General features: G+C 43.4%; 1 protein-coding gene and 1 long non-coding RNA gene across 2 annotated transcripts; both read right to left on the reverse strand.

Moving 5' to 3' along the window:
• Positions 1-5,092: 5,092 nt before the first annotated feature.
• Positions 5,093-8,440, reverse strand: LOC123730904 (uncharacterized). The gene is made up of 2 exons (XR_006762336.1): positions 6,407-8,440; positions 5,093-6,109 (listed from the first exon to the last, which is right to left on the reverse strand). It is a non-coding gene; the product is annotated as an uncharacterized lncRNA (long non-coding RNA).
• A 1,286-nt stretch (positions 8,441-9,726) lies between these two features.
• LOC106564339 (gastrula zinc finger protein XlCGF57.1) lies at positions 9,727-15,005 on the reverse strand. The gene is made up of 3 exons (XM_014130394.2): positions 14,830-15,005; positions 13,337-14,014; positions 9,727-11,311 (listed from the first exon to the last, which is right to left on the reverse strand). Exons 2-3 carry the CDS (start codon positions 13,643-13,645, stop codon positions 10,271-10,273), a joined length of 1,350 nt encoding a protein of 449 aa, XP_013985869.1. The 5' UTR covers positions 13,646-14,014; positions 14,830-15,005; the 3' UTR covers positions 9,727-10,270.
• Between the last annotated feature and the right edge of the window lie 604 nt (positions 15,006-15,609).

Below are 15,609 nucleotides of genomic sequence, written 5' to 3' on the forward strand. Positions count from 1 at the left end.
TGTAAAGTATTTCTATTTACTTCAGATCTGGAATCCCTCAACTGAAGCTAGCCAGCTAACTACCTACCAGCTATCAGTCAGCAAACCACTGCTAGCGGTCATCAGCTAACCTTCAGCTTGGAAAGCTCTCACCAGTTCGTACAACGTGACTCAAACCAGAGCATAACGGACCTATTTTTCAAAAAAAAAATCTGTTCATATCCCCGGATTCCTACCACAAACTCTGAACATTTTCATCTGGATCTTCGCAACTAACTAACCGCAATCCCGGGTGACTACTCCTGGCTAGCGTTACCATCCCGGAGCAAGCACCAATTAGCCTGAAGCTAGCCCGGCTAGGGCTCCTGGGCTACCACCGAAGCCCACTCCTGGACTACAATATCCGGACCCCTTCTACTGCCGGTACGGGGCACGGAACCCCGCCGATCCTCTACGACTGGAATACCGACATAATCTGCCCAAGGATTCCAACAGGCCCCTCAGGCGTGACGTCCGCTGAAGGCCCATTCTGCTAACCGCGGCCTGCTAGCTACCTAGAGCTACTTGGAACCCTACAAATCCACGACTGGTCTATCGACGTCACCGCACGAAGAGGCAAAAACAGACTTACCTCCATCGCGACGTCCCCCAAAGGCCCTTCTGCTAACTTGTTAGACCCGGTCTGCTAACTGCTAGCTTGCTAGCCCCGATCTGCTAACTGCTAGCTTGCTTGCTAACCCCGGTCTGCTAACTGCTAGCTTGCTTGCTAACCCCGGTCTGCTAACTGCTAGCTTGCTAGCACCAGTCTGCTAACTGCTAGCTTGTTAGCCCCGGCCTACTAATGGTTGCTTATTAGCCCCGGACTGCTAACTGTCTGAATCGCCATGTCCCCAGCCAGCCCAAACACTCACTGGACCCATATGATCACTTGGCTATGCATGCTTCTCTCTAATATCAATATGCCTCATCCATTACTGTCCTGGTTAGTCACACAAATTATCAATGAACCTACCACGTACAACAACCCCAAATCCGTAAACACGGGCACCCTCATAGATATCATCCTGACCAACCTGCACTCTAAATACACCTCTGCTGTTTTCAATCAAGATCTCAGCGATCACTGCCTCATTGCCTGCATCCGTAATGGGTCTGCGATCAAACAACCACCCCTCATCACTGTCAAACGCTCCCTAAAACACTTCTGCGAGCAGGCCTTTCTAATCGACCTGGCCGGGGTATCCTGGAATGACATAGACCTCATCCCGTCAGTAGAGGATGCCTGGTTATTCTTTAAAAGTGCCTTCCTCACCATCTTAAATAAGCATGCCCCATTCAAAAAATGTAGAACTAGGAATAGATATAGTCCATGGTTCACTCCAGACCTGTCTGCCCTTGACCAACACAAAAACATCCTATGGCGTTCTGCATTAGCATCAAATAGCCCCTGTGATATGCAACTTTTCAGGGAAGTTAGGAACAAATATACACAGGCAGTTAGGAAAGCTAAGGCTAGCTTTTTCAAACAAAAATTTGCATCCTGTAGTACAAACTCAAAAAAGTTCTGGGACACTGTAAAGTCCATGGAGAATAAGAGCACCTCATCCCAGCTGCCCACTGCTCTGAGGCTAGGAAACACTGTTACCACCGATAAATCCACTATAATTGAGAATTTCAAAAAGCATTCCTATACGGCTGGCCATGCTTTCCACCTGGCTACCTTTACCCCGGTCAACTGTCCGGCACCCTCCACAGCAACCCGCCCAAGCCCCCACCATTTCTCCATCACCCAAATCCAGATAGCTGATGTTCTGAAAGAGATGCAAAATCTGGACCCCTACAAATCATCCGGGCTAGACAATCTGGACCCTCTCTAAAATTATCTGCCGAAATTGTTGCAACCGCTATTACTAGCCTGTTCAACCTCTTTTGTATCGTCTGAGATTCCCAAAGATTGGAAAGCTGCCGCGGTCATCCCCCTCTTCAAAGGGGGTGACACTAGACCCAAACTGCTACAGACCTATATCTATCCTACCCTGTCTTTCTAAGGTCTTCGAAAGCCAAGTTAACAAACAGATCACCGACCATTTCGAATCCCAACTTACCTTCTCCGCTATGCAATCTGGTTTCAGAGCTGGTCATGGGTGCACCTCAGCCACGCTCAAGGTCCTAAACGATATCATAACCGCCATCGATAAGAGACATTACTGTGCAGCCATATTCACTGACCTGGCCAAGGCTTTCGACTCTGTCAATCACCACATTCTTATTGGCAGACTCAACAGCCTTGGTTTCTTAAATGATTGTTTCGCCTGGTTTACCAACTACTTCTCTGATACAGTTCAGTGTGTCAAATCGGAGGGCCTGTTGTCCGGACCTCTGGCAGTCTCTATGGGGGTGCCACAGGGTTCAATTCTCGGGCCGACTCTCTTCTCTGTATACATCAATGATGTCGCTCTTGCTGCTGGTGATTCTCTGATCCACCTCTACGCAGACGACACCATTCTGTATACTTCTGGCCACTCTTTGGACACTGTGTTAACTAACCTCCAAACGAGCTTCAATGCCATACAACTCTCCTTCCGTGGCCTCCAACTGCTCTTAAATGCAAGTAAAACTAAATGCATGCTCTTCAATCGATCGCTGCCCGCTCCTGCCCGCCCGTCCAGCATCACTACTCTGGACGGTTCTGACTTAGAATATGTGCACAACTACAAATACCTGGGTGTCTGGTTAGACTGTAAACTCTCCTTCCAGACTCACATTAAGCATCTCCAATCCAAAATTAAATCTAGAATCGGCTTCCTATATCGCAACAAAGCATCCTTCACTCATGCTGCCAAACATACCCTCGTAAAACTGACCATCTTACCGATCCTCGACTTCGGCGATGTCATCTATAAAATAGCCTCCAACATTCTACTCAACAAATTGGATGCAGTTTATCACAGTGCCATCTGTTTTGTCACCAAAGCCCCATATACTACCCACCACTGCGACCTGTATGCTCTCGTTGGTTGGCCCTCGCTTCATACTCGTCACCAAACCCACTGGCTACAGGTTATCTACAAGTCTCTGCTAGGTAAAGCCCTGCCTTATCTCAGCTCACTGGTCACCATAGCAGCACCCACTCGTAGCACGCGCTCCAGCAGGTATATCTCACTGGTCACTCCCAAAGCCAATTCCTCCTTTGGTCGCCTTTCCTTCCAGTTCTCTGCTGCCAATGACTGGAACGAACTGCAAAAATCACTGAAGCTGGAGACTCATATCTCCCTCACTAGCTTTAAGCACCAGCTGTCAGAGCAGCTCACAGATCACTGCACCTGTACATAGCCCATCTGTTAACCGCCCATCTATCTACCTCATCCCCATACTGTATTTATTTATTTATCTTGCTCCTTTGCACCCCAGTAGATCTACTTGCACATTCATCTTCTGCACATCTACCATTCGTGTTTAATTGCCATATTGTAATTACTTCGCCAACATGGCCTATTTATTGCCTTAACTCCCTTATCTTACCTCATCTGCACTCACTGTATAGACTTTTTGTTTAATTTTTTCCTACTGTATTATTGACAATGTTTTGTTTATTCCATGTGTAACTCTGTGTTGTTGTATGTGTCGAATTGCTATGCTTTATCTTGGCCAGGTCGCAGTTGCAAATGAGAACTTGTTCTCAACTAGCCTACCTGGTTAAATAAAGGTAAAATAAATAAATAAATAAAAAAGTGTGTCCTTTTTCCCTGTTGTTGCTCTGCTCTTGTCATCACATTCATAGAATATAGTGATTTTTCTCTTCTGTGGCAGTGCTAATTCTGTTACACTGATTTTTCCTGGAGTATTGAAGACTTGATGGCCTGTTTTCATTTGCCCTTATTGCTTTTGCTGAAAATCCAAATTCTCGGTTTGACCAGGCCATACTTTCTCAGGATGTTGCCTCTACATTGATGGCATTTTGAAACAATAAAATCCTTCTCAAGTTCTTCGGAGTTCCCTTCATTTGCTGTTTTGTCTTTGGGGAATCTTGTCTCTTCATTTTGTTCATCAGTCGATCATACCTTTTTTTGTATTTCTCAGCTTTCCGTAAAGCCTTATTAAGTTTGACATTTGTCATACTAAGATCTTTGTATGCTTTTGAGTGACCTCTTCCAACCTTTTTCTTTCCAGCAAGTATTCGACTTCTCATTCATGTTGCTGACGATGAGGAAGGGGTATCAGGGTGTGAATCAGGGGCAGGTAAGTTAGGGGCAGGTATGTTAGCCTCGTGTTCTGGCTGCAAGTCATCTGGTGACTGAGGTGGTGTGTTGCCTGATAGGTCGGTCTCCATTGCAACTGTTCTCTTTAAAGTCTGTCTTCTATTCCGTTGGTTACATTTTCATTGCCATCTAATTTCTTTGTTCTCGCTTTGTAAGCTCAGAGATAGATTTCACTTCTCCCTTCTCTTTTTTCTTCCAGTATCTCTCCCTGTCTTTTTGCAGATGTTCCTGGTATCGTATAGGATAATTTTTAAAATTTTGTTTCTATATGTCTGTGACCTCTGTGCTGTTTTATGTGGCGTCTTCTAAAAATAAAGTCAAATGCTACTTAGTTTTCAACTTGTGCACACCTTTGAGCATTTTCTAGATTCAATTAATTTAAAAATGGTTAATAAGCCTAAAGTATAAAAAAAGTAAAGTAAAAACAAATAAGATAATGGATTTTTTGTGTCATTTCCACCACACTTAAGTTTGTGATGGAAATGACTGTGATGGAAATTACATTTCTACAGTTTCTGGAGAAAATTGACAGACATCTTAGCATGCTTTGATTAGTATTACAGCTAGCATATCGTTTACACTAAATACATAAAGAAATTAGAGCCTGTTTGGAAATAAAATATTCTCTACACAAGCAATATTTACCTCGATTTTTCTTCAACTTCTGGACAGCACATCTGGAACAACTGTCCACTGCAGCCATGTGCTTCAGTGTCACAATGTTTCCATGGTAACTAAATTAACATTCTCTTGAAAAAACGTTAATGAGGAATTTGTCCTCAGTGGTGGAAATGACACCACTCCCAAAGGACATATATTTTGTGTAATAAACAATATAAAGGGCATACTCACAATATTGTTATAGATTTGATTTAATTGACTCTTTCTGTAGTACATAACATTATATAATGTGTAATTATTGTTTTCTCATAGAAAAACATAGTAGAAGCTTAAAAGTCTGGGTCAGGGACAAGGGCAAAATAGTGAAATTGAGGTATAAAATGCATCTGAAAAGTAGCTAAAATACTTGATAGAGGCGTTTAAAAAATGATGGGGTGATTCCAGTGTGAACTTAACATACAAATATGTGTATTTGTTTCATTTTTGATAAAATCCCCAAAATTGACCCGAGGACATGGAAGTGCCCGTAGCTGCATAATCACCCCGCTACTGTTTGAAGTGACAAATTCATGTAGCTAGTTGTGCTAGATATTTTATGTCAAATGTTTTGCCTCCTGGAAGGCAGAAAATGGATGTTGTAAAATACTGTCTTTCTTTGCTCTTCACCTATGTTTCTCAGCCTCTTCCGTTGCTCTTTCTTTCTGCCTCTTCCATGTAGTAGTATCCCCAGTTCTGGTATAATACTGTATCAATATTTTCAAGCTGTCATTTAACTTCTCCAATGTTGCCTTTGACTTCAATGTTGAAGACATTGGATCCACCACCAGTTAGCATTGAGCACCTGAAGGTCTTGACTGCTCTTCAGAAAGGTCATTATAGCTTTACCCTTCAACTGGTCTTTATGTGTGAACAGCACACTGGTGAACTTTGGGGGCCCGTGATCCAAAGCTCTCCTGGATTCACTTAACAGCGTTCCTTCTCCTCGTCGGTGAATCTCCCCAGCAGTAGAACATGAGGACGAGAGAGATCCAGGCATTTCACTGTCCTAACCTTCATCTCACTGAATACTCCTGGGGTTTCCATGACGGTGATGTTGGTCCCATCCAGAACTCTATATTCTGACTGACACTGGTCACAGACACAGAGGAAGCCTCTACTGTGAAGACATTTCTCCCCAGTTTGGTGTTTCCTGTTGCACTCTTTCCTCCTACAGGCATACCCAGCAGAACTATTCTAAGCTCACAGTCCCACTGGGCAAAAAAAATTGGTTGAATCAATGTTGTTTCCACATCATTTAAACCAAAATATTCAATGTGATGTTGAATCAACGTGGAAAACTGATTGGATTTGCCAAAAGTCATCAACTTAAGGGAATTGCCTTCCAACTTTTAACTTAAATTCAATGACAGGGTGAAATATTTGGTTGATTTCACATTAGTTTAAATCATAATTTATCTGCATTAACAACAGATTGAAAAGCATGAATCACATCAAATGCAAAACACAGTAAAAATGAGTGTGAGTAAGGCTCTCTCTGAGATACTGACATGTAAGTGCACACGGGACCACAGCGATAAGACTCTTGATGATAACGCCAGTGGCTTTCTGCCTAGAGAAAATCAGATACAATCGAAATGAGTCCTATAAATTACTACATTCCAGAACCTGAAACCAGTAAAAGTCAAGACACCAAAAACAAAATGAAAAGCTCATTCTGAGGGGCTTCTTGCCTGAGTCACAGTCTGTTCTCCTCTAATTACCTCAGCCATACTGTCACAGCTGTGGTGGTCTTCTTTATTGTTTAGTGTAACAGATGTGAAATCAAAACATTAGAAATACAATCTAACACTACTATATATATTGATTCATAGCATTTTTTTTTTTTAAGTCTGAATATTTGACAAAATTCTGGTAATCAACTATTAATCCTCCTGACAGCCCAGGTGTTACAGCATTACTTAGTTTTATGTTTATCTTCCCGGTAATTCCTTCCCCCCTGACTTAAGAAAACATTGAATAACATTTACCTCGACAGTATGGTACGCAGGTGCTTATATTTGTCCTATTTCACACTTGTACAAGTGTGTACTTGTGTGAATTGCAAATGCTTGTATATCCCTGAGACAGCCTGAAGAACTGAGGTCAAAGCCAAGGTCAGCCTTTATCAACGCTGTCCCTGGAGCAGTAGGGGGTTACAGGAAGTGCCATGGAATGACCTTAATCAAACAGGTGTGGTTTCCTTTGATACGTTGTCTACTGAGACAGTTAATTTAAAAAAACTAAAAGTCGCTTCAAGAAAAACACGTCACCAAATGACTGAACAGATGTTATGGGACATCTTGTCCCAATGTAACTTATTGCAAAGCAATATTGCAGCAATTTGAATTTGATTCCTGTTACATTTCAGATTATTTTAAAATGTTTAAGTCGTTAATATACCTCAATCCGTATAAGTAAAAACTATATGTCCATTTAGTTAGCTCAGAATATAGCAGATTCATACATCTACTTTTAGTCAACTATCAAGTTTCAAGTTCATGCAGTGCTGGCGTGTTTCGTAGTGCCCTTCAACTGCCCCGTTAGGCTACAAGGTCAAAGGTCAAACCAAAATGTCACATAGATCATTCCTACAGCCAACCCTGTTAATCACGCTAACCTGCTGGATACATAAGACATGGCTCTGGTTTAGTAGCCGAAAGGGATCTCACCTTTAAGCAGTGTGAATCTTCAGTTATATTGTAATCTTCTCCATCATTCCTTAGTGAGCTTCCCTGAACCTGTCAGTGTTGTTTAAACCATCACTTTTACGCTCTTCTCTTTCTGACTAACCCTCATCTCTCTCATACACACACACACACACGGTTATTGATCAGTTCGATTAATCAGTTGGGCAAAAATGACAAGCATGGCACCACAGGAGGTTGGTGGCACCTTAATTGGGGAGGACGGGCTTGTGGTGAATAACTGGATCGGCATCAAATACATCAAACATATGGTTCCCATGTGTTTGAAGCCATTCCATTTGCTCCGTTCCACCCATCACCATGGTACATACCTGTTCTAGACATCCTAATAATCCTCTCCAACAAAAGGCTTTCAGTCTCTACTAACCATGCCATTAATAGTAGATGATTGTTTTCTAAACAAAGACTGTTTTACAACATCGCGGGCCGGTTTCCTGGACACAGATTAAGCCTAGTGCTAGGATAAAAACCTATTTCACTGGAGATTCTCCTGCTTTTAATTCCAGGATTTGGCGTAATCTGCGTCTGGGGAAACCGGCCCTGTACGTTCACATCACACATCAGGTGAGAGTGGGACTGCATCACAATGAAAACAGATCATTTTATTGAGGGTTCAATAACTGATATAACAGTCAATGGAACAGCCTATTGTTTTCCCTGGTGAGGCGATCATATACACTGCTCAAAAAAATAAAGGGAACACTTAAACAACACAATGTAACTCCAAGTCAATCACACTTCTGTGAAATCAAACTGTCCACTTAGGAAGCAACACTGATTGACAATAAATTTCACATGCTGTTGTGCAAATGGAATAGACAACAGGTGGAAATTATAAGCAAGACACCCCCAATAAAGGAGTGGTTCTGCAGGTGGAGACCACAGACCACTTCTCAGTTCCTATGCTTCCTGGCTGATGTTTTGGTCACTTTTGAATGCTGGTGGTGCTTTCACTCTAGTGGTAGCATGAGACGGAGTCTACAACCCACACAAGTGGCTCAGGTAGTGCAGCTCATCCAGGATGGCACATCAATGCGAGCTGTGGCAAGAAGATTTGCTGTGTCTGTCAGCGTAGTGTCCAGAGCATGGAGGCGCTACCAGGAGACAGGCCAGTACATCAGGAGACGTGGAGGAGGCCGTAGGTGGGCAACAACCCAGCAGCAGGACCGCTACCTCCGCCTTTGTGCAAGGAGGAGCAAAAGGAGCACTGCCAGAGCCCTGCAAAATGACCTCCAGCAGGCCACAAATGTGCATGTGTCTGCTCAAACGGTCAGAAACAGACTCCATGAGGGTGGTATGAAGGCCCGACGTCCACAGGTGGGGGTTGTGCTTACAGCCCAACACCGTGCAGGATGTTTGGCATTTGCCAGAGAACACCAAGATTGGCAAATTCGCCACTGGCACCCTGTGCTCTTCACAGATGAAAACAGGTTCACACTGAGCACGTGACAGACGTGACAGAGTCTGGAGACGCCGAGGAGAATGTTCTGCTGCCTGCAACATCCTCCAGCATGACCGGTTTGGCGGTGGGTCAGTCATGGTGTGGGGTGGCATTTCTTTGGGGGGGGGGGGGGGGGTCGCACAGCCCTCCATGTGCTCGCCAGAGGTAGCCTGACTGCCATTAGGTACCGAGATGAGATCCTCAGACCCCTTGTGAGACCATATGCTGGTGCGGTTGGCCCTGGGTTCCTCCTAATGCAAGACAATACTAGACCTCATGTGGCTGGAGTGTGTCAGCAGTTCCTGCAAGAGGAAGGCATTGATGCTATGGACTGGCCCGCCCGTTCCCCAGACCTGAATCCAATTGAGCACATCTGGGACATCATGTCTCGCTCCATCCACCAACGCCATGTTGCACCACAGACTGTCCAGGAGTTGGCGGATGCTTTAGTCCAGGTCTGGGAGGAGGTCCCTCAGGAGACCATCCGCCACCTCATCAGGAGCATGCCCAGGCGTTGTAGGGAGGTCATACATGCACGTGGAGGCCACACACACTACTGAGCCTCATTTTGACTTGTTTTAAGGACATTACATCAAAGTTGGATCAGCCTGTAGTGTGGTTTTCCACTTTAATTTTCAGTGTGACTCCAAATCCAGACCTCCATGGGTTGATAAATTGGATTTCCATTGATTATTTGTGTGTGATTTTGTTGTCAGCACATTCAACTATGTAAAGAAAAAAGTATTTAATAAGATTATTTCTTTCATTCAGATCTAGGATGTGTTGTTTAAGTGTTCCCTTTATTTTTTTGAGCAGTGTATTTAGAGTTCTGATGGGGTAAAACAATAACTAAATTCAAGAGGCATTTCTAAGTTATATTCCTCAAGAATCAAAGTTTTAAAAAATGGATGTACCAATCCCAGATTGCTCCTTTAAATCCGGTATAAACAAAGGCCAGTTTCCCAACTCAGGACACCTGAGAATCCGCTCACCTGGCTTCTGTCACCTACGTGGCTGCTTACACCTGTGCTGCTTCAAGGATCCACTCTCCAGTTTCTACACTCAGAACACTGGGTCTATGTCCCAAATGGCACCCTATTCCCTATACAGTGCACTACTTTTGACCAGAACCCTATATAGTGCACTACTTTTGACCAGAGCCCTATGGTCCCTAGTGCACTACTTAGAGAATAGGGTGCCATTTGGGGCATACCCCAAGGTTCCTCTCACCTGGTTTGCTGCTCACACCTGTGCCTCTTCAGGCCCCCACTCTGACTGTAGCTCCTACAGCACTCTGTGCATTTGTAAGGCTTCTCTCCTGTGTGGACAACCATGTGCACTTTACGGGACGCCGAAGTGACAAAGCACTTGTCACACTCGGAGCATTTGTATGGTTTCTCCCCTGTGTGTTTCCTTCTAACGTGGTCTTTCAGTTGGCACCCCTGTTTGAACCTCTTCCCACAGTCCTGGCAAGAAAATGGTGTCTCCCCGGTGTGCTGTCGCCGGTGGATCATAAGGGTGTGCGGCCGGGCAAAGGTCATGGGACACTCTGGGCAGGACAGCGGGCGCTCGCCGGTGTGGCTCAGCCGATGATACTTCAGACTCATGTAACGGACGAAACTCTGGCCGCACTCCGGGCACACGTACGGTTTATACCCGCTGTGGGAAATCATGTGGCTCTTGAGTTGGGCGGAGATCTTGAAGCCTTGGCCGCACTGTGGGCAGACGTAGGGCCGTGCATCACTGTGGAACCGCATGTGCCGGGTCAGGTTAGATTTGAACGTGAAGGTCCTGCCGCATTGGAGGCAGGCAAAGGGGCGTTCCGCTGCATGGATTGGTCGGTGCTCGACCAGACCGCCTTTCCGGGAGAACGTTTTATGGCACACCTCACAGGAGTACGGCTGGTACTGGGTGTGGATCCGGGAATGTAACTCCAGTGTGGTTTTGGAGAAGAACTTCTGGCCGCAATCTGGACACGGGAACCGGCGGACCTTCTGGTTGCGAGGCCACCATTCCGGCTCGGACCGCAACGCAGCCAGATTGAACAGCTGAACGGTAGACGACCGCAGCTGCCTCCCTCCATCCTGGTGGTACAGGGGGGCATCCTCCGTCTTGATACCCAAGTGATGTGCATCTGTCCTGGGGTCGCTCTCTGTAGGTCCCCTGGTGTTACCCATCTCTGGGTCGTAGCTCTCTGGCTTCACAGCGTTCAACCAGTGTTCATCACTTCTCATTTCGATAGGCAGCTCGTCCATCTCTTGTTTCACCTGGTTTAGAATAGAATAGCTTTATTTTCCAAGAGGAGACTTCAGTGCTGGTTGTATGATACGTCAAGATATCTAGTAAAACATATACCAGCAGCATTCACACACACACACAGATATATAGTAAACATACACCGCCGGTCAAAAGCTTTAGAACACCTGCTCATTGAAGGGTTTTTCTTTATTTTTTACTATTTTCTACATTGTAGAAGACATCAAAACTATGAAATGACACATATGGAATCATGTAGTAAAAAAGTTTTAAACAATTCCAAATATTTGAGATTCTTCAAATAGCCACCCTTTGCCTTGACAGCTTTGCACACTATTGGCATTCACTCAACCAGCTTCACCTGGAATGCTTTTCCAACAGTCTAGAAGGAGTTCCCACATATGCTGGGAACTTGTTGGCTGCTTTTCCCTCACTATGCGGTCCGACTCATCCCAAACCATCTCAATTTGGTTGAGGTCGGGGGATTGTGGAGGCCAGGTCATCTGATGCAGCACTCCATCGCTCTCCTTCTTGGTAAAATAGCCCTTACACAGCCTGGAGGTGTGTTGGGTCATTGTCCTGTTCAAAAACAAATGATAGTGGGACTAAGTGCAAACCAGATGTGATGGCGTATCGCTGCAGAATGCTGTGGTAGCCATGTTGGTCAAGTGTGCCTTGAATTCTACATAAATCACAGACAGTGTCACCAGCAAAGCACCCCCACACCATAACACCTTCTTCTCCATGCTTTACGGTGGGAAATACACATGCGGAGATCTGTTCACCCACACCGCATCTCACAAAGACACAGAGGTTAGAACCAAAAATCTCCAATTTGGACTCCAGACCAAAGGACACATTTCCACCGGTCTAATGTCCATTGCTCGTGTTTCTTGGTCCAAGCAAATCTCTTCTTCTTGTTGGTGTCCTTTAGTAGTGGTTTCTTTGCAACAATTCGACGATGAAGGCCTGATTCACACAGTCTCCTCTGAACAGTTGATGTTGAGATGTGTCTGTTACTTGAACTCTGAAGCATTTATTTGGGCTGCAATTTGAGGCTGGTAACTCTTATGAACTTATCCGCTGCAGCAGAGGTAACTCTGGGTCTTGCATTCCTGTGGCGGTCCTCATGAGAGCCAGTTTCATCATAGCGCTAGATAGGTTTTGCGACTGCACTTGAAGAAACTTTCAAAGTTCTTAATTTTCTGTGTTGACTGACCATCATGTCTTCAAGTAATGATGGACTGTCGTTTCTCTTTGCTTATTTGAGCTGTTCTTGCCATAATATGGACTTGGTCTTTTACCAAATAGGGCTATCTTCTGTATACCCCCCCCCCCTTCTCACAACTAAACTGATTGGCTCAAACACATTGAGGAAAGAAATTCCACAAATTAACTTAACAGGGCACACCTGTTAATTAAAATGCACTCCAGGTGACTACTTCATGAAGCTGAGAGAATGCCAAGAGTGTGCAAAGCTGTCATCAAGGCAAAGGGTGGCTATTTGAAGAATCTCAAATATATTTTGATTTGTTTAACACTTTTGGTTACTTCTTGATTCCCATATGTGTTATTTCATAGTTTTGATGTCTTCACTATTATTCTACAATGTAGAAAATAGTAAAAATAAAGAAAAACCTTGAATGAGTAGGTGTTCTAAAGCTTTTAACTAGTAGTGTATAGCTGTAACATTCACACACACAGATATCTAGTCAACATAGCTGTAACATTCACACAGACAGATATCTAGTAAACATAGCTGTAACATTCACACAGACAGATATCTAGTTAACATATAACTAACGTTCACACAGACAGATATCAAGTAAACATAGCTGTAACATTCACACAGACAGATATCTAGTAAACATATAGCTGCAACATTCACACAGACAGCTGTCTAGTAAACATATAGCTGCAACATTCCCACAGATATATCTAGTAAACATATAGCTGTAACATTCACACAGACAGATACAAATGCTATACAAGATCTCAATTAAATGTTCATTTAAAAGCCACAAGTTTAAACCTACCTCTTGTTTTATCTCATCAGGCCTTAAGATGGCATTGGAAAGTTTGAGAGTTATTTTGGGTTTGTTTTTGCTTCCCTTGGGGCGACCCCACCACTTAGGGGCCGGCGATTCCTGGCTAGAAACACTTTTGCTGTCAGCAGAGTCGTTTCCTTTTCCTGTGGATTGTTTCTTTCCTCTGGTGGTGGTGAAGTTTTTCTTATTTGTTGGTTTTCTCCCTGGTTTGTTATTGTTCTTCTGAGCAGCGAGAGACAGTTGATCCTTCGTTAGTCTGTGGAGTCTCACGATAGGTAAAGAAACGACAGCAGCCATTTTGATTTGATTCAGGTTAACGCTATGCAGTGAATCTCCTCCCTCCACTTTGAGTTAATGTAAGGCGCGTTCCTCTGCTCAGAAGTTGCTGACGTCTGACCTGATCTCACAGCGCCTGGATATGTATTTTAAGTTTCAACTAACCAGATCATGTTATAGCAATCTGTCAGTCGATGACACAGTTGATGGCGTGGCAGGCAACCATTGGTTGATGAATGCAACGTCTGAGCAGGGGAACATTGCCCCTAGTCTCAATCTGGGCAGAGAAACTTGTTCTGTTAAACTAATGTCTCAGGGTCTTGTAGCTCTAGGCTGGAACCCTGTGGGGGATGTCTTGTCCTCTCCTTTAAAGAAAGAGCTGGTCATCATCTGTAAGAAACAGATTCAATGGAGATTAAATAAATAAGAATATTAGAAATGAGAAAATTAAGCGTACGACGTAAGATTGAAGAATCTAAATTAGAATCAAATGGACCAAAGAAGAATAAAGAAACCAACAGCACTCTCTCTCTCCAAAGTAGATATATTAAATAAACTATTATTGGTGAGAAAGACCCCCCTGACTGGTTTTTAAACCTTTCACATCCCTAACCTAAAAATCCATGAAATCATTATAGGATAAAAACATTTACATTTTAGTCATTTAGCAGACGCTCTTATCCAGAGCGACTTACAGTAGTGAATGCATACATTTCATACATTTTTTTCTCCGTACTGGTCCCCCGTGGGAATCGAACCCACAGCCCTGGCGTTGCAAACACCATGCTCTACCAACTGAGCCACAATAGATCTTCATTGTGAAATTCAACACTACATGTTGCTGCAAAGAGAGGTCTCTTTTTTTAAGGATAAAAAAAAAAAAAAAAAGTATACCAAATGTATTGTTGGTGCAAAACGAAGTAGTACCTAAGTTACTTTTGGATAAATAATGCATTGATTACATAGGCAATTAAGTCGACAGTTAGATACTTGCAGCGAAGTTTATCTGATAGCTTGTATTGTGGAACGCTATAGCTCCTGTAGTTATTCAGTTGATTGGCTGATTTATGACGCTAGGTCAGCTTGCTCTGGTCTAATCGCGCGAAAACAACGAGTTGCTCCTAAATAGAATAACACGTACTGGACCAGAGCTAGCTAACCATCAGCTAGCTAGTTACTACTGCAAGAGACATCAAATAGCCTACCTGCAGAGACGAAGGCAACAATCTGAGGCGGTATGGGTGTTCAGAATCAATTTACTGAGAAGCCAGTACAGTTATATCATGACATAATTGCAATCCCCGTTTGCAATAAACACGTTTGCATTCAAAGATAAACAATAACGCACATGCAGCCACAGAGCAAGGGAAGTACTGACTGGTTCTGCTGATTTTGTTTCGACGTCCACATTCTCAGTGCTGCCACCTAGCGGATCGGATGAATCAGACATTTCGTCCCAATTCCAAGTATGTTCTATAAGAGATAAAGTTTCTTATAGACCTACCCCCTAATTCTTATGAGTTTCCCATATTATTCTGTATGGGTACTGTCAGTGAATTAATTATCTGTTCGTAAAACTATAAACATAACCACATGGTAAAACACTTATCTACTGTTTGAAGAGAGTATAGATATGCTTTTCATTCATTTGTTAAATCATTTTATTTGGTCATAAAATGATACGCTAATTCTATTTCGTTTATTTAAAAGAATGTATTTCGTTTTTTCTCCAACATTTCATGTAATTATTTTTTACGTAATTTTCTATCAGCATACAAATGTGTTAGATAAAACAATGCATGATACAGTATTGCTTAATATTTTCACCTTGAATGATATATGACTATCGTTCACACTCACATAAATTACAGGAATGAGTCTTACCAAAGCTGAGATCAAAGCTCTGTAATTTAATAACAATACATTGATAATCATTTTCTCAGTAGTCAACCTTTCATTGTCTGTTTCTCTCCAAGTTCCCACCA

The sequence above is a fragment of the Salmo salar genome, chromosome ssa02 (genome assembly GCF_905237065.1).
Source record: "Salmo salar chromosome ssa02, Ssal_v3.1, whole genome shotgun sequence".
In the NCBI taxonomy this organism is placed as follows: Eukaryota; Metazoa; Chordata; class Actinopteri; order Salmoniformes; family Salmonidae; genus Salmo; species Salmo salar.